This window comes from Xenopus laevis, chromosome 1L (assembly GCF_017654675.1).
Source record: "Xenopus laevis strain J_2021 chromosome 1L, Xenopus_laevis_v10.1, whole genome shotgun sequence".
NCBI classification, from domain to species: domain Eukaryota; kingdom Metazoa; phylum Chordata; class Amphibia; order Anura; family Pipidae; genus Xenopus; species Xenopus laevis.
Window position 1 is genome coordinate 12,770,986 of NC_054371.1, and position 19,486 is coordinate 12,790,471.

At 42.3% G+C, this 19,486-nt stretch overlaps 2 protein-coding genes across 4 annotated transcripts in view; both read right to left on the reverse strand.

Moving 5' to 3' along the window:
• Positions 1–18,883, reverse strand: part of slc4a11.L (solute carrier family 4 member 11 L homeolog) — a 92,731-nt gene extending 73,848 nt beyond the window's left edge. The window contains exon 1 of one of the 3 annotated variants that reach the window (XM_041587115.1): positions 18,678–18,881. In XM_041587115.1, coding sequence (XP_041443049.1) covers positions 18,678–18,714 — 37 coding nt within the window. In that variant the 5' untranslated portion in view covers positions 18,715–18,881. Of the gene's footprint in view, positions 1–1,178; positions 1,374–18,677 lie in introns of those variants that run through there. The other 2 variants (XM_041587107.1, XM_041587111.1) reach the window with 2 other exon arrangements.
• Positions 16,488–18,671, reverse strand: LOC121401606. The gene is made up of 2 exons (XM_041587120.1): positions 17,039–18,671; positions 16,488–16,931 (listed from the first exon to the last, which is right to left on the reverse strand). The coding sequence occupies exons 1-2, from the start codon at positions 17,826–17,828 to the stop codon at positions 16,804–16,806; spliced, it is 918 nt and encodes a 305-aa protein (XP_041443054.1). The 5' UTR covers positions 17,829–18,671; the 3' UTR covers positions 16,488–16,803.
• Positions 18,884–19,486: the final 603 nt, after the last annotated feature.

The following is a 19,486-nucleotide window of genomic DNA, read 5'->3' on the forward strand; positions in this document are numbered from 1 at the left end:
CATAAAAAATAAATAAAACAAGTTAGGGACCGCCATTCGGGGTTTACCTTGACGTGGTATGGTGGCTTATCAATTTTATGATCATAACTTTGTAACTAAAAACACCTGTTTTGGGTACATATGCAATAGCATTTATTATAGTATATATATATATATATATATATACTTTAAAGCCTTTAGAGTGCTCCCACAACCCCCCTGTTTTGATATGATGAGAGAGAGAGAGAGAGAGAGAGAGAGAGAGAGAGAGAGAGAGAGAGAGAGAGAGAGAGAGAGAGAGAGAGAGAGAGAGAGAGAGAGAGAGAGAGAGAGAGAGAGAGAGAGAGAGAGAGAGAGAGAGAGAGAGAGAGAGAAAAAAGAAATGACCAGCAACACCAAGTCCTTTGGTGAAAAATTCCAAAGTGTATTAAAAATACATGTAAAGCCGACATGACGTTTCGGTCCACTCAGGGACCTTTCTCATATTATATTATATACACATATATATATATACACACACACACACACAGGTATGGGACCTGTTATCCAGAATGTTCGGGACCTGGGGTTTTCCGTATAATGGATCTTTCCGTAATTTGGGTCTTCATGCCTTAAGTCTACTAGAAATTCATTTAAACATTAAATAAACCCAATAGGCTGGTTTTGCTTCCAATAAGGATTAATTATATCTTAGTTGGGATCAAGTACAAGCTACTGTTTTATTATTACTACAGAGAAAAATGAAATCAATTTTTAAAAATTTGGATTATTTGGATAAAATGGAGTCTATGGGAGACAGCCATTGCGTAATTCATATATCTATATCTATCTATCTACAGTTTCCATAGATAAAAGCTGGTTTCTCAATGCATACATACAGTACAGGGCATTAATATTTTATGACTGCCGAGACATCACACACACTGCTGTGCATCCATCCATGCACTCAACTGCAGCCCAGCAAGGAAATCCTCAGCACATTCATTAAGATACAGTGTGAGACACTTAACAACAAGTGCAAATATCCCTTTAACTATCAAAATAATCCAAAATCCAAGCAAGAACTCGCTTCATTTCCCCCTCCGCCCTTGATGAAGTCTTTTCCAATTAAGAGTTTTTTTTCCATTCTTTTTTTAAATATTTTATTTGCAATGCGGCACAGAATATGAAGAATAAGGCAAATAAATAGAATTACTCACCCAGCAGTCGGGGGAAAGCCAAAAACATAAATGCACAAAAAAGGATAAAAAGTATATAGAGGCAGAAATGGGAGGTTGCCTGTGCTCCTCACATGAATTCGGGTGCCCTGGATATTTTGGGGCCACAGAGGTGGCTGTGGCTGGACCCTAATGTGCAGAAGTCATGCTGTAGCAAAGGCTGACGATCTTATAGTGCCGTGCTATTGGTGTGCAGTGCAGAGAGGTGGAGTCACACTGTGTCATACTGTAAAAGGGACGGTGGCTCCCGGCCAGACCAGAATGACCAGGACAGTAAATAGACAATGAGCCGAGGGGGGGGGGGGGACTAGCAATGGAGATGCTACGAGCCAAGAATTCAGGGAAGGCCACATTCCAACAGCTGCTGCAACTGCCGACCGTGGGTTAATAGGAAAAGGGAAAAAGCAGTATATCAGCTGAGTAATGGAAGTGACTGGGCACAGTGCGGATTGTATGGATACAAAGAAGCAAACAGAGGAGACGAGGAGCCCTGGGATATACACACGCTCTTTGGAACAATGTTTCTATATCAGGTATTTATATCCATTTGTATCACTCACAGTATTCTATGGGATATCCCAACACACAGAAATAATAGAACAGCGCTTCCGGGTTTCCAAATAATCATATACTTTATTTCTACACAGCTCAACCAAGCGATAATGTCTGTCCAGTTATTTCTGCAGCATGGCAGCACCCACTGTATTCCCCAGCTGGAGGGATCAAGTACAAACATAAGAACATAAATCACATGCTGTTGCACTAGCAGACCCACTGCATTTCTCTAAATAAAAAGAGGGTGAACTTGGAAAATATGCACATGTACAGTTTACAACAATAGGATAACTCCCTCCAAAGCTTATACAGTGAAACCTGGATTTTAAGTCCCCTGATTTTAAGTTTTCCCGCATTTTACATTTTTTATTTGTGGTCCCACCAATTTTTAATGCATTTCAATAGGTGCATTTCCCTGATTTTAAAGCAAAATTTTGTCCTGATGTTCCCAAAAACTGTTTTTCCCCCTCTATGAATGTTATTATTTGTGAGATAAAGAGGTTTATAATACTAAGCAGATGTATATGTTGCCCTGGTTCTGCCTGTAAATGGTCAATTATAATGACGAGTCTGGCCCGTGTGTGTGTGTGTGTGTGTGTGTGTATAGTGTAGCATTAACTCTGCGTATGTGTGTATGTATAGTGTAGCATTAACTCTGCAATGTTGTTATTAACACACTATTATATCTCAAAATAAAGCGGACTCCTTAAAGGGGTGGTTAACCTTAAAGTTAACTTTTAGTTTATTGTAAAATGGTAAATTCTAAGAAACTTTTCCATTGGTCTTCATTATTTATTTTTCATAGTTTTTAAATGATTTGCCATTTTCTTCTGTTTCTTTACAGCTTTCAAACAGGGGTCACTGACCCCATCTAAAAACAAATGCTCTGTAAGGCTACAAATTTATGGTTATTGCTACTTTTTATTACTCATCTTTCTATTCAGTCCCTCTCCTGTTCATATTCCAGTCTCTCGTTCAAATCAATGCATAGTTGCTAGGGTCATTTGTACCCTAGAAACCAAATTGCTGACACTGCAAACTAGAGAGCTGCTGAATAACTCAAAAACCACAAATAATAAAAAATGAAATCCAATTGTAAAGGGTCTCAGAATATTATTCTCTACATCATACTAAAAGTTAACTCATTTTCCCATATTTTACATAACTTTCCTGGTGTATGTATGTATAATACACATACATACACAACTAGAGAAAATAATATTCTATGCAGAGAGAAAATAAATGCTACTTGCCCTTTAAATAGGACTGTTGCTGTCTCATTTGCACTTGGGTATTGTATCACACAGAGCAACTTCAGGGAAGAGAGAGATGGTGTTCTGGGGGTACAAAAACTGTATACTCCATGTACAAGCAGTTTCCAATGATTATTTAGGGAACCATATTTAGGGTTATTCTGCCAAAGGGGCTTTAATTATCACTTTAACTCATCTTTGAATAGGTGCTGCCATACTGTGTCTTGCCAGATTCACCATATTGCAAAAAGTGCCCTCTGACTGCCAAACAGTTATGAAAAATGGAGGAATTCTTCAAATTTTACAAGGGGGTTTCCATTGAATGCAGCCTGGGGGCTTTGGTTTGACAGAGGGGCATATAAAAGTGACCACTTGAGGGCGCTCACCCAATCCTTGATTTTCAAGCAACCACAAACAGACTTGCAAAGCCCAGATAGGGGGATCCAAAGCACTATTTCAGCCAATTATCTCCCAGCCCCTTAGCAACCTAAAACTGTATACTAAAATTGATATAAACAAGCTGCTGTGTAGCCATGGGGGCAGCCATTCAAGCACAGGATACACAGTAGATAACAGATAACTACTACTATAGTTTATATAAACAAGCTGCTGGGTAGCCATGGGGGCAGCCATTCAAGCACAGGATACACAGTAGATAACAGATAAATACTACTATAGTTTATATAAACAAGCTGCTGGGTAGCCATTCAAGCACAGGATACACAGTAGAGAAAAGATAAGTACTACTATAGTTTATATAAACAAGCTGCTGTGTAGCCATGGGGGCAGCCATTCATGCACAGGATACAAAGCAGAGAACAGATAAGTACTACTATAGTTTATATAAACAAGCTGCTGTGTAGCCATGGGGGCAGCCATTCATGCACAGGATACAAAGCAGATAACAGATAAGTACTACTATAGTTTATATAAACAAGCTGCTGTGTAGCCATGGGGGCAGCCATTCAAGCACAGGATACACAGTAGATAACAGATAAGCTCTGTAGAACACAATGGATGTATCTGTTATCTACGATATAAACTGTACCATATAGTCTTTTTTCAATTTCCCCCCGTTGCTACACAGCAGCTTGTTTATATGAACTAAAGTAGTGTTTCTGAAGCAAACAGATCAGTTTTCATAGTGCAGGGCAATAGTACATGATATTTTCATTACTTTAAAACACTCTTTTTTGGTGTTACTGTTCCTTTAAGCCCATAACCCGGGCCGGAGCCGATACAGATCCAACCACCACTGGGATGTCGGAGTGGAAAGCTCCATGTGACGGGAGACACAAGACATTGCACTCAATAGACGTCTCTTAATGAAATCACAGTCCCCTTAACAGCGGCGTTAACCCTTGCACGCCAGGGAAAATAGAGAGAGGAGAGGAGCCAGCCCCTGTGTAATTAGATGAAGATGCTATTTATACACATTATTAGAGTCTGCCATTAGCACGAGCTGTGCCTACAAAGAGCTAATGGAGGATAAACGACTACATTCCTGTAAATAGAGCCTGGCCCATATCTACCCTCAGCAGTGTGCCCCATTAATGCCACCCTTTACTCTCAATTGGCCTTAAAGGGAAACAACCTAAAAACTGATTTATTTGCATAATGAGAGAGAACCTAATTTGAAGCAACAAAGAGGGAAAGGCTGCTTTGAATAGAAATTAAATGCACAAGCACTGAAAAGGTGCAATGATTTCATATTGGAAAGTTGCAGTTTTTGGGTCAAGTTCTACTTTAATATTTGCTTTTTCTTAGTGCAAATATTAAAGATAAATATATCAGCGTTATTATCTGACATTTATTCCCCTAAAGGCTGCTGGAGCAGGATTCCTATTCTGCCAAGAGTAGAAATGCCCAAATCCACCTGTTATTGGTTTTCATCAAAACCTGTTTTTTTCCCCAACCTCAAAATGGATCATTTGAGCATTCCAATTACAGCCAATGACAGGCAGCAGGGATAGAGGTTAGAGGAGTATATGGCCGGCGTACTGCAGTGTGAGGGTATACATTCCTTATTGCACAGGACATTCCTTCTCTGTAGATTTGTATTGACACACAAGGTAGGAGCTGCCATATTGTGTCACTTAGTGATTACAGTATAAGAATATAGCTTACTGTTTGGACAGAACATTCCCACTCCCTGCATATACATGGGTGGGAGCTACCATATAACTTTCTCAGGGGACACATATTGCACTGACACCAACTGAGCAGATCCATGTTGGCCACTAGGAGTGCCATTGAGTCGACTACATAATAGAGAATCTCTCATCAAAATACATTAATGTTAATTTTAATAGGACGTTGTGTGGCGTCAGACTGGAAGGTTACGCATACAGGTATGGGACTTGTTATACAGAATGCTCGGGACCTGTGGGGTTTACAGATAACAGATCTTCCCGTCAGTTGGATCTCCATACCTTAAAAGGGTGGGTCACCATTACTCATCTAGGAGGCCCTCTCCTATTCATATTCCATTCTCATATTCAAAGCAATGCATGGTTGCTAGGGTAATATAAGGGTATAAAATAATACAAAATAAAAACCAATCACAAATTGTCTCAGAATATCACTCTCTACATCAGTGATCCCCAACCAGTAACTCATGAGTAACATGTTGCTCTCCAACCCCCTTGGATGTTGCTCCCAGTGGCCTCAAAGCAGGTGTTTATTTTTGAATTCCAGGCAAGTTTTAGTTGTATAAAAAAACAAAAAAAACAAACAGGAGTACTGCCAAACAGATTCTCAATGTAGGTTGACAATCCACATAGGGGCTACCAAATAGCCAATCACAGCACTTTTTCGGCACCCCAAGAAAATTTTTTACGCATGTGTTGTTTCCCTTTTTTGGATTCGGCCGAACCCCCCGAATCCTTTGCAAAAGATTCGGCCGAATACAAATCCTAATTTGCATATGTAAATTAGGGGCAGGAGGAAAATCATGTGACTTTTTGTAACAAAACAAGGAAGTAAAAAAGGTTTTCACCTTCCCACCCCTAATTTGCATATGCAAATTAGGGTTTGTATTCGGCCGAATCTTTTGCAAAGGATTCGGGGGGTTCGGCCGAATCCAAAAAAGTGGATTCGGTGCATCCCTACTTTATATATTACATTATTGCCTAACTAACTATATTAGAAACATTTTTTATTTTGCATTTTTTACCAAGTTTTTATTTTTATACTGAACAATTCCTTTAAGTCTCCTAGAAAATCATTTAAACATTAAATAGACCCAATGGGCTGGTTTTGCTTCCAATAAGGATTTAAGGGGTTGTTCACCTTCCAACAATTTTTTCAATGCAGTTGTTTTCAGATAGATCACCAGAAATAATGACTTTTTGCAATGACTTTCTATTTTCTATGTGTGACCGTTTTTCTAATATTGAAGTGTAAAGTGTCTTTTTTTCACCTTCTGAAGCAGCACTGGGAGGGGGGGTCGCCGACCCTGTAAACTGTTCTAAATGGATACATTTAGTTGAAATATTTCTTAACTTTGTCCCTGCAGAGCAGAATCTCTGGGTTTCATTAAAGGAGGCTGTTAGACTTGATACAATAGTTGCTAATACTCCAGAGATGCTGCTGAGAAATAGATCAACTACATGTTGTAAAATTTTAACAGTTTAGAATCTGCACCTGAATTACTGAGCTGCCAGCATGAAAAACTAGAGACACTTAAACTTTAAACTTAAAGGGGAACTATCGCGAAAATGAAAAATTTAGTTGATTCATCATACTGAAATAAAAAACTTAAATCAATTAATTAAAAATTCTGTATTGTTTCTGAAATAATCAAGTTTATATTCACTATTCCTCTCTCAGCATCTGTTTCTCTTCATTGTTTCTTCATGCAGCAGTTGGGTGTCAGATGAATGATACTATAGATCTTATAAGGGTTGCCGTTTGCCTAGAAGATGTATTAGTTCACTCTATTAAAATCACCAGACATCATGTCTCTCTACATGCAGAATTTGTGCAAAAGGCAGTTATTTTTAAGATTTTGTTTGTACTGGAACCAGTTATTTGTGTGATCTCTAATACATCTGCTAGGAAAGGGAGCCTCCCCTATAATATATATTGGATCTAACTGTCAATGAATGTCTGACACCTAACTCCTGAATGAAGACAGAATGAGGAGAAACAGTTGCTGAGAGAGGGATAGTGAATATAAACTTGATTATTTCAGAAACAATGCAGAATTTTTAATTGATTGTATTTAGAAAGTTTCTTACTTCATGATGAAGTTTAAATTGTCATTTTCGGGATAGTTCCCCTTTAAGATTCTGGAAATACGGTAAAAAATGAAAGATGGAAAGTAATTGGAAAAAAGTCTTTATTTCTGGTGAACAATCTGAAAACAATTGAACTGAAAGACGTTTGAAAGGAGTACAAACCCCTTTAATTACATCTTAGTTGGGATCTAATACTGTTTTATTATTAGAGAAAAAGGAAATAATGTTTAAACATTTGGATTATGTGGATAAATAAAATGTATTCTATGAGAGATGGCCTTCCCATAATTCCGAGCTTTCTGGATAACGACTATTAAGAGTTTAAGACTCATGATCTCAAATTAGCAAAAAGCCAAAATCCTGCCCGTAGGACATGCCCTTCCATATCTGACAGCAGCTCAGTACAGCCAACATTTTCTACACAGTTCAGAGAAGGAAAACTAAGGAAAATCTTTGGGTCGGTCCCAAAAAACATGCAAAAACATGCAACATGGGCCATAGAATAAAATGCCAAACTCTTACAACATCAATGGAGCATTATAATATTGCACAACTGCAACACACAAGAGATCCATGAAAGAAGTCTTACTCCTATACACAGGGGGCACCCTGTCAATATCACCTCTAAGTTTGCGGGAAATCCTTTTAATTCCAAAGTGTTTTGAACATTAAAATCTCATCTGTTCGCATGTGTGTGTTCTGACCTGTTGCACTAGACAAAGTTGGATCACCCTGCAGCCAGAAATTCCAGAGCCGAGCGCTTGTATACAAAACAATAGCACGGTGCACCCTGCAGCACAAAACACTTCTTGTGATTGCGACTCCGAGAGAATGTGACAGTTTTCAAATCAATTAGTTAAATGTAACAATAAATATTCCAGTTCATGACCTTCAGTCAGAGAAAAATAGTGATCATAGGATGAATAAGATCAATATCAATGAGAGGCAATGGAAATAAATCAAATATTTCGATAATGGGTTGAGTGCAGAGGACCTCTTGTATTTGTCTATACAAATAAAAGGGGTGTCAGGGTCACCTATGTCTAGTTTCAAGCCAAGCTGACATTGAACCCCTGTGGGGAAAAAAAACATGGTGTGGATATAGAGCAGTTGAAGAGTTGAAGGGTTAAAGGGACTCTGGGGCTCATTTATAAACACTGGGCAACACTGCCTCTAAGCAGTAACCAATCACATTTTTACTTTCACTGTTCAACCTGCAGCTGGCTGGAAAAAAAAAAAAGCCAATCACTCATTGGTTGCGATGGGTTACTGCCCAATGCAAATGTGTCGAGTGTTTATAAATGAGCCCTAGTATCTAAAGCAGGGGTCCCCAACCTTTTTCACCCGTGAGCAACATTCAGATTTAAAAAGAGTTGGGGAGCAACACAAGCACGGAAAATGTTCCTGGGTGGTGCCAAATAAGGGTTGTGATTGACTATTGGTAGCCCCTATGTGGACTTGCAGCCTCTAGGAGGGTCTGTTTGGCAGTACATCTGGTTTTTATACAACCAAAACTTGCCTCCAAGCCTGAAATTCAAAAATAAGCTCCTGCTTTGAGGCCACTGGGAGCAACATCCAAGGGGTTGGAGAGCAACATGTTGCTCACGAGCTACTGGTTGGGGATCACTGATCTAAAGCAATAATTTATAAATAAAAGATTCTGCATTCTAACAGTAGGTGGCGCATACTGTTAAATAAAAGGTTCTGCTAAATTCCTTAGAATGTGGCACTGCTGCAAACACAATGAAAGCTACCCCTTGCAGCTTGAAATAAGATTTAAGGTAGAAGCATGGTGCAACTGTTGCTGTGTTGCTCTCAACTTGGCCACTCAGGACCTAACTGATTAAGGCTTCTTTAAATATGAAATATTGAAATATGATGGCTGGAAAACCCTGTTGGGCAAGGAGAGCTTAGGCTCCTATTGTGACTTGATCGTATGCCTTTAGCACAAACAACTGCACTATATCAGAGCCGCCTATTTGGGGAGACCTTTCCTGCACATGGTGGAAAATTCAGGTGTAACTAGGGGCCCGGCTTTCTTATTACAAGGGTTTTATGTATATTTTAAGAAAGTCTGTGTCCCTTTAAGAAGTTGGCAAGGTATTCCCTATTGTCCTATTTTTACAAGCAGACATATAAGTGTTGCTACTTCACACATTTAAAGATAAACTTTAGTTTATGCTCAATTTACAAAAAATGGGACGACTGCCAGCACCAGCCAAGAGCCGCCTTGTTATTATGGGAGAAACAGATCATCCAAGCCCAGCATTTGATTTGATGAACTAGAATTAAGGCTTTACAGCTCAGACTAACTACAGTTCCCAGCATGCTCTGTCCACCAAACACCAGCTTACCATAAGCCAATGGGCAGGTGAAAGAACAAAACGCCAGTACTTCCTTTTTCCTGTACGGCAGCAATCGGAAGCCAGACGTCCTCCCAGCTGGGAGTTTAGCATGATCGGGAGTGTTGTAGCCTCCTCAGCTGGGAGTTGTTGTCTAGTATGATAGGGAGTGTTGTAGCCTCCTCAGCTGGGAGTTGTTGTCTAGTATGATAGGGAGTGTTGTAGCCTCCTCAGCTGGGAGTTGTTGTCTAGAATGATTGGGAGTGTTGTAGCCTGCTCAGCTGGGAGTTGTTGTCTAGTATGATAGGGAGTGTTGTAGCCTCCTCAGCTGGGAGTTGTTGTCTAGAATGATTGGGAGTGTTGTAGCCTCCTCAGCCTTATTTGTGTAGGCAAATCCCTGTCATTCTCTTATGTGAACGCAAATTAACCTTTTCTTTTACATCAGTGGGGTCATTTATAATCACTTGGCAAATTTGTACCTGGGCAGTAACCCATGGAAACCAACCAGATCATTGCTTATACTGGTTAACACTGCAGCTGGCTGGAAAAAGTTAATCACCGATAGGTTGCTATGGGTTACTGCCGAGGTGCAAATTTGCCCAGTTTTTATAAACAAGTCTCAGTGACTCTTTAGGGACTATGGGCATGTTGCTCACCTTGTTTTAAAATGCGTCATTGCTCAAAACTGCCACTAATTACAGCGATACTCACATTAAATGCCCTCAAGTGCCACCGTATTTTGGTGCATGTAATAAACTGTCCATATCCCCTGGCACAGTAACAAAGCACAATGGCCCTCTATGAGCACTGGCATAGCTGTACCTAATGAATGCCGGAGGTGTAACAGCCGAGCTTTGACAATCTTAAAGGGAAAGTAAACCTTATATTTTAAATAAAAGATGTGCTTCTGTGATGGACGGGCTGGGGGTCACTGCACCTAGTATTTCTTATTCCTGTGTCCCCAGATGCTACAGGTCAACAATAAACTGAACTACAACTTTGTACGGATATAGTACCCATATAATAACCCCATACACTAATTACATTTAAAGGGAAACTAACCCATTTTTTTTCTTTTTAACTACCAACCCCACTCATCGGTCACATGCACGTGTCTCAGTGTCATGGAGGGGCCCCAAGAGGTGCAGCCGTACCTGGGGGTAGGGGGCAATACACATTTGTGCCAGGCAGCAACCCTAATCACACTGGGATTTTTTCCCCATTCTTATTTCTAGGGGGTAAATATTGAAAATACCAAGTCTATTCAGATAATAAATTGTATTCAAAGGGCTCCGCAAAAACATATTCTATCCCATCATTTTACCCTGAAAAAATAGGGCACCTTACAGCCAGCAGGTAGGTCGTGGGCAGCGGGCCAGTCTAACTTTGCAAGGGGCAAACAGTACCAGGGTGGAATAGAATAGGAGTCAAAGAATGTCCCAGTATCATCTGAAAATCTTCTCTTTCTAAACGGTATATAGAGCAGTACAGGTGTTTCCTTCTCTCGTGCTCAGAGTCACCCCACCACCAACAGCTCACCGCAATGCGCCCAGAGCGTTCATGCCACCATCTAGCACGGGGCTATTTATACAGTCCTCGCTTCATCAGCAGATTCTATTAAGGGGATAGATGGGTTGTTCACCTTTCAGTTCACTTTTAGTATGATGTAGAGTCATATTCTGAGACAATTTGCAATTGGTTTTCATTTTTTTATTATTTGTGATTTTTGAGTTATTTCACTTTTCATTCAGCAGCTCATCTGGTTGCTAGGGTCCAAATTACCCCAGCAACCATGCGCCAATTTAAATAAGAGACTGAAATATGAATAGGAGAGGGCCTGAATAAACAAATGACTAATAAAAAAGTAGCCTTGCAGAACACTTGTATTTAGATGGGGTCAGTGACCCCCATTTGAAAGCTGGACAGAGTCAGAAGAAAGATGCAAATGATTCAAAAACTATAATAAATAAAAGAAGACCAATTTAAAATTTGCAATTAGCCATTCTATAACATACTAAAAGTTAACATAAAAGGTGAACCACCGCTTTAAAGGAGCTGTTTGGAAGTTACAGTTGGGTGCCACCTAAATACAAACACACAGAAGGAATTTTCTCAGCACACAGTCAGCGCCTTCACCCGAACTCTCCATACTGACCATCCATCTCACAATATACATCTGTTTGGCAGCAGGATGGATAATACCTGTATACAGTATAAAGCAACATGGCAGCTCCCATCCATAGTGTGCAGTTATATAGGGCACTACACTTTCATTTGAATCAAATAGGAAGATGCTGCAGCTCAGGGTGCACATGTTGACTCTGGCCTCTGCCAGTTTATTGGTGCCCAGACAGACATGGAATGTGGGTTTTGCAGGGGTCGGGCACTGCTCAATGGCCGATTCATCATAGCAACAGTCGCAGAGGTTTTGCATTTGGGGGAAGAGACAGACAGCTTTATTAAGAGGTCGGCCCTTATGAATAGGTGCTCTGTGATCAGGGACAAGTTGTGGTTCTACAGATGTCGCTCAGCCACAGTACCCAGCATGCTCAGCGGGATAAAAGTGATAGAAATTGTGACTCGGCTTCAACATTGAGAATTCACAGCTTTGAATCTGGATTTTAGGTTTGACTTTTCCTTTCCTAATAACTCCACCTGCCATTCATTTCTGCACATCCAAACACATCCCTTGATAGGATTTACAATGAGATATTAAAATAAAAAAATATATATATATATATATATATATATATATATATATATATATATATATATATATATATATATATATATATATATATATATATATATATATATATATATATATATATATATATATATATATATATATATATAAGGATAAGTTGGGGCCCTGCCTTAATATACAGCTGCACAGGTCACAGACCCAAAACACCAGCCTTTTCCCCTTTATTCTGCAGTCTGTATAAGATCAACTCTGGCCAAGGTGGCAGCCATATTTGTTCAGCGAAACAGAGAAGGGATCGGACACAACCAATTACGACACATAACCTGTATAGACTGCTTGAAAGCAGCCAATGGGAAGGCAGAGCAGCAAACTGCCACACTACAGCGCACACTTTTTGTTACATTGTTTCTAAGCAACAAATAAACATGATTTATGGCCAAGGCCGAGAGTCTGAACCATTGCTCTACAAAGAGGAGGTAGAGAATATGACATATATACTGCCAGATGGTGAGTCTTGTTATTTATTACCACACACCACTCTATGCCTTATCTGTTTTGTTAGCTATGACTTTATATTAACTTTGCAGGCCCACTACGTTTTTGCTCACTGCACTTCCTTTTTACCCTATTTACTGCACTTCACCTGTATAATTGTTGTATCCTCTAATACCTATCAACCTTTACTTTGGTATATCCCAAACCCCCCCCCCCCCCATTTTTTTAATAGCTAACCAATCCCTGCACCATACCTTTATCATAGAATAATGACTACCATACATATTTTTGTAATACTAAAAAAGGTTTTGTTTTGACGGATAAGCATACAGCATACTATTTGTCACTTTGGTCTCTGAAATTCACAGCTGTAACTCCTATGTTTATTGCCTGAAGAAGCGGGTCTGAGCCCGTGAAACGCATTGCACTGATTGGAGTCCGTTAATAAATTTTGACTGCTTAATTACAGTCGTTTTGTGTCTGCTTGGAGGAGGTAAGTCCACTACTGCCTCCTCTGATTACCAAGTTTTGGTTTTTAAACTCGTTTATATCCTTTTATTCTTTTGGCGCCTCTGTTCTTAATACTAAGTCCACCCTGGGTGGAGGGTTGATACCCTTTTTCTATCTACAGAGAGCGACTTCTTAATCCTGAGTGGGGTCAGGACAATCTCCCCACCTGCCTTTACAGTGGTTGCCTATTGGTAACCCTGGTTTGTGAGTATATGTTATCTACTCTTATTTCATTATCCCTTACCAATACATATTACACTATTGGGGCTCTTGTGGTGTTCCTTTTGTTTATATATAGATGTGAGAATACACGTGTCTGACAGAGAGACCGCTACGGTCAGTGTCGAGTGCGAATGCAAAAAGATCAAAGCTGACGTGAGCTCAACACCCAGACACCCCACTTCCCCATTTCAGGCGAGGCCAGAGTTTCAGTCAAAAGTAGAAACAAATGAAACAGACCAGTCCCTGAATTATCTCAACACACACACACACACACACACATATATATATATATACACACACACACACATACGAGGAATGTTCTGGGTACGGAACAAGTTATATCCTTATACTGTACTGAAAGATAACTTACTACATGCCAGCTACTACGTATACCTATATATATATATACAGAATAGAGGAAATATTCTGTGTGCCAGGCTACACTTCACTAGGCTCCAGGCAAAGTAATTGCCATCTCTCCGCTGCTGCCAACTGCACAGGGGGACGGTTTCCATGGTGATCTGGTGAGACAACCGTGCAGTTGCTAAAGTCGATAGGGATTTGATATAAATGGGAGTGCGCCTATTCTTTAGGACAGACAGCCACTGGGGAATGAGCGACCCTAGGGGAGGTGTATAATAAGCACGACATCCCACACATGTGGTGCTTCACTTCTGGCCTGGCAAACGGGGCGGCCGGCTTTTGGGGAGACAAGGCCGCCGGCATTTGGGGAGACAAGGCCGCCGGCATTTGGGGAGACAAGGCCGCCGGCTTTTGGGGAGACAAGGCCGCCGGCTTTTGGGGAGACAAGGCCGCCGGCTTTTGGGGAGACAAGGCCGCCGGCTTTTGGGGAGACAAGGCCGCCGGCTTTTGGGGAGACAAGGCCGCCGGCATTTGGGGAGACAAGGCCGCCGGCATTTGGGGAGACAAGGCCGCCGGCTTTTGGGGAGACAAGGCCGCCGGCTTTTGGGGAGACAAGGCCGCCGGCTTTTGGGGAGACAAGGCCGCCGGCTTTTGGGGAGACAAGGCCGCCGGCTTTTGGGGAGACAAGGCCGCCGGCTTTTGGGGAGACAAGGCCGCCGGCTTTTGGGGAGACAAGGCCGCCGGCTTTTGGGGAGACAAGGCCGCCGGCTTTTGGGGAGACAAGGCCGCCGGCTTTTGGGGACACAAGGCCGCCGGCTTTTGGGGACACAAGGCCGCCGACTAGCGGGCCAAGGCGGTCAACTAGCAAAACAATGTAGAAGAAGTCACTTCTCTTCAATGTCTTGTTAAGTAGCTGGCTTCTGATACATTGCTTCAGGAGTCAGATCCACCAGTGGAGGGAATATAAGAACCTTGATGCTATTCTGCAAGAAACACAGAAGATAAGTGTCGGGGAAGTGCATTTCATATGTTACAAAAATACACGGGAAGGAATTCTCCGGACACACAATAAGCTATAATTTCCTACTATATTGTACTTCTATTGTATACACAACATCTCTCTGTATAAACACAAATTTACAAAGAAGGGATGCTCCATGTCCACAACCAGCTGTGCCTGCATACGGCACTGTACTTACCAGGAAGGAACATAAAAGTTAAAGGAGAACTACGCCCAAGAGCTTCTCGCAGCGTGAACGAAAATAGCTTTCTTAGCAACTTACCAACATAGTGATAAAGTTACATGTAAGTGTAATTGCTACATTGTTGCAGAAGTCAGAACCAGCATTGTAGGCCGATTCCGCTTTCAAAAGCAATTACGTTTACACCAGTAAAATGTTTTTTATGCAATAAAAAGAAGGAAAAAAAAGTCAGTTTTTTGGGTGGAGCTCCTCTTTAATTGCTATGCTATATGAATAGGAGGTATAAGATGTACTCGCAGTATATTGCGCTGCTAAATGAAAGGGTTATGTTAGAAATTCATGGTGGCGTAGGAGAGGCCTCTGTGCTCCTGATGCTGCGGGTGCCACCCTACAGATGCACCGCCGGAAGTCGCTAACCACAAAGATGCAAGAAGTGATGCAACCCACAGCTTTATGGAGCCTGCAGAAAGAATGAGCCAGTGGAAACAGTCCGTAGGGGGTCCCATTATTGATGGGGTGACTGCCGACATCTCCAGATATTTATCAAGTTCCCAGTAACCACATAATGACCTAGGAGAGAGTGTGCTGTGAATGCTGGGAGATGTAGTCCAACAGGATACCAGAGTTTAGCCCAATCTAAACTGAGAATAATAACATGTCTGATGCTTGGCCAATCAGAGAGTCCCTGTGGGATTTGTACCTATGTGACAGACGTCTTTCATTCAACCCACAGGCAACTGCCACTGGGCACTTCGCACCTCCTCCTGCTGCAGCCTGCACCGCTGGCCCTCTAACAGCCTCGCACACGACAAACATGTTTACGTTCTGCTTGCGCTGAAGGATTTTTCAGAAGTCAGCATCTGTAACAGGATATTGGGCTCTCCTTGGGGCCCAGCCAAAGGCACCAAATCTGCACTTCCTAATTTGCACAAACAGCAACAAATACACACAATTAGGGCAGAGATACACGGGCAGATTTGGGGGGAGATTTCTCCTCTTCTTCATGCCGAATAATCTCCCCGAACTGCCTTCCCACAGTCTAGAATGAAAATCACTGGCGGGATGGCACTCAGAGTGCTTCGTTTTCTGAAGTCGCCTCACAAGGAAACTTCGGGCGATTTCGGAAAATGAATCTGCCCGCGTATCTCTGCCCTAAGGTAATTTCAGGCTATAAAAGATAAAGTGCATTACAGGCATGGGACTGGTTATCCAGAATGCTCCAGATCTGGGGTTTTCCCAGATAACGGATCTTCCCGTAATTAGGATCTTCATAACTTAAGTCTACTAGAAAATCATGTAAACATTAAATAAACCCAATAGGCTGGTTTTGCTTCCAATAAGGATTAATTATATCTTAGTTGGGATCAAGTACAAGCTACTGTTTTATTATTATAGAGAAAGGGGAAATCATTTTTACTATAATGGAGTCTACGGAAGAAAGCCTTTCCGTAATTTGGAGCATTCTGGATATCGGTTTCCGTATAATGGACCCATACCTGTACTAGGAAGGAGGTGTGTCAGAAGCCCTAAGTACTCCAGCTAGTATAGCACTACAATGCACAGCATGCAACATTTACAGTATATAATCACCTACCCAGCACATCCCTCCTATACACAGACTATACACCTTTTATTTAAAGCCTGATCAAGCTTCTCCTCCCCCCTATAAAACCAGAATGGAGACCCTCTTTATACAGCCTGACCCAGAAAATCCCTACTATACTCCCAACAGGAACCCTCTATATACAGCCTGACCCAGAATTTCCTTCATATACCCCCATACAGGGAACCCTCTATATACAGCCTGACCCAGAACATCCCTCATATACCCCCATACTGGGAACCCTCTTTATACAGTCTGACCCAAAACATCCCTCATATACCCCCAAACTGGGAACCCTCTACATACAGCCTGACCCAGAAAATCCCACTATACACCCAATAAGGGAAACCTCTATATACAGCCTGACCCAGAACTTCCCTCATATACCCCCATACTGGGAACCCTCTATATACAGCCTGACCCAGAACTTCCCTCATATACCCCCATACTGGGAACCCTCTATATACAGCCTGACCCAGAACTTCCCTCATATACCCCCAAACTGGGAAGCCTCTATATACAGCCTGACCCAGAACTTCCCTCATATACCCCCATACTGAGAACCCTCTATATACAGCCTGACCCAGAACTTCCCTCATATACCCCCAAACTGGGAACCCTCTATATACAGCCTGACCCAGAACTTCCCTCATATACCCCCATACTGAGAACCCTCTATATACAGCCTGACCCAGAACTTCCCTCATATACCCCCAAACTGGGAACCCTCTATATACAGCCTGACCCAGAACTTCCCTCATATACCCCCATACTGGAAACCCTCTATATACAGCCTGACCCAAAACATCCCTACTATACCCCCAAACTGGGAACCCTCTATATACAGCCTGACCCAGAACTTCCCTCATATACCCCCATACTGGAAACCCTCTATATACAGCCTGACCCAAAACATCCCTACTATACCCCCAAACTGGGAAGCCTCTATATACAGCCTGACCCAGAACTTCCCTCATATACCCCCATACTGGAAACCCTCTATATACAGCCTGACCCAAAACATCCCTACTATACCCCCAAACTGGGAAGCCTCTATATACAGTCTCACCCAGAACATCCCTCATATACCCCCATACTGAGAACCCTCTATATACAGTCTGACCCAGAACATCCCTCATATACCTCCAAACGGGGAACCCTCTATATACAGCCTGACCCAGAACTACCTGCGCAGATAGCTGGGAATTCCTCGGTGTTGCACTAAACTACAGGTTGTATTTACAATGAATGACACCTTCCCCAAATTCCCAATGTATTGCATAGACACAAACATCTTATATCTGATTATTGAACAAGCCATGAACTACAATTCCCAGTAAGAAAAAGTCTAAAGCAGCTGCTACAGTTTCACTGGAGGCCTCGCAGTTGTCCATACCTCTACATACAATACATACATACATGACACATACATACAATGTTTGTCTCCCTGGAATGACCCTTCACAAACAGATGCCCCAACTGTGCTTTTTAAGCAGCTGTTACACTACAACTCCCAGCATGCTGTGAGAGCCTGTGGACAATGCAGAGAGATGTAGTTGTACTGGAGTGTAAGTATGATGCAACAGTCAGAAGCTCCAGGGTGCAGCCCAGAGGATCTCTCTAGTGAAATGAAACAGACACATCCCACCTGCAGGACTGGTCACTTCTACTGAACTACAAGTCGCACAAGTCACACAGTGGAAGTGATATAAGAAGTGAATGAGAGCAGGAGGGCTTGTGGCTGGACACTGCTGGTGCTGCACACAGTATAGATCAGTATCGATCAGTATATATATTATAGACATTCAGTGTCCTGTATAGGAGTTGTAGTGAGTCTGGGCCCATGTGTCCCGCTGTATAACGAGACGTGTGTGACTGGTGGAAGTGACTGGGGGAAGTGCAAGGAGAGGGCTCGCTGGAAAGGAAAGGGGTGTGAGATCCCAGCTCCGACCCCCCGCGCTCCGGCCCCGCTCTATTGTACAACTCACCGCATGGTTGGAGGTGGAAGACGCGTCTCGCTGCCATCGCTACTCGGGCTGTACCGGACTCAGCCCATGTCCCTGCCGGACTACAAGTTTGTGCTGCGGGAGGATCGGGAGAGTAAGAGCCGAGTGGTGGGGGGAGGGGCCCGCTGCGGCTCCGCCCCCTTCTGCCTCAGGAAACAAGGGCGGGGCCTGAGGACTCGACTCTGTTCAATAACTTCACCCTCTTGTTGTGTGAGGGGCCGCAATACACAAACCTCTGCTCCTCCAACTGTGGCCCCACCTTGTATCTCCTGCCGGGAAACTACTTCTCTAGTGACAGGGCAGGGTGCTGACATCAGGTCCAGTCCTGTCTCTTTATGGGCCACGCTGCCAGAAATACTTGTGGATCGATAGTGTGCAATGGAACAAGTGTTTGTGAGGGGCCCAAAGCGCAAATAACTGTGACGTGGTCCCTGCTGCTCTCCGTAGGGCTGTTGCTAAGGACTGTTGCCTCCCTCCACTGACCATAGGGAATATTCTCCTATAGACTCCCTACTGTGAGAGAGGGATTAATGTACTTCATAGTCACCTAAAGGGAATATTGTGATGGGCCCCTGTTCTGTCCACCCCTCCCCCATATGCAGTGTGAGGGGACATTTATGGAGCTATAAGGGCAAGTTTTCAAACCCAGCCAAAGTCAGCTACAATACTAGCCAAGAGGCACTTGAAAAACAGCCCAAAAATAGCACAATATGTGCAGTGAAAAAAAGTCTAAAAAATAAAGAATATATATGAAAACGCGCCTTTTTCATGTTTCCATTAAGCAAAATGGG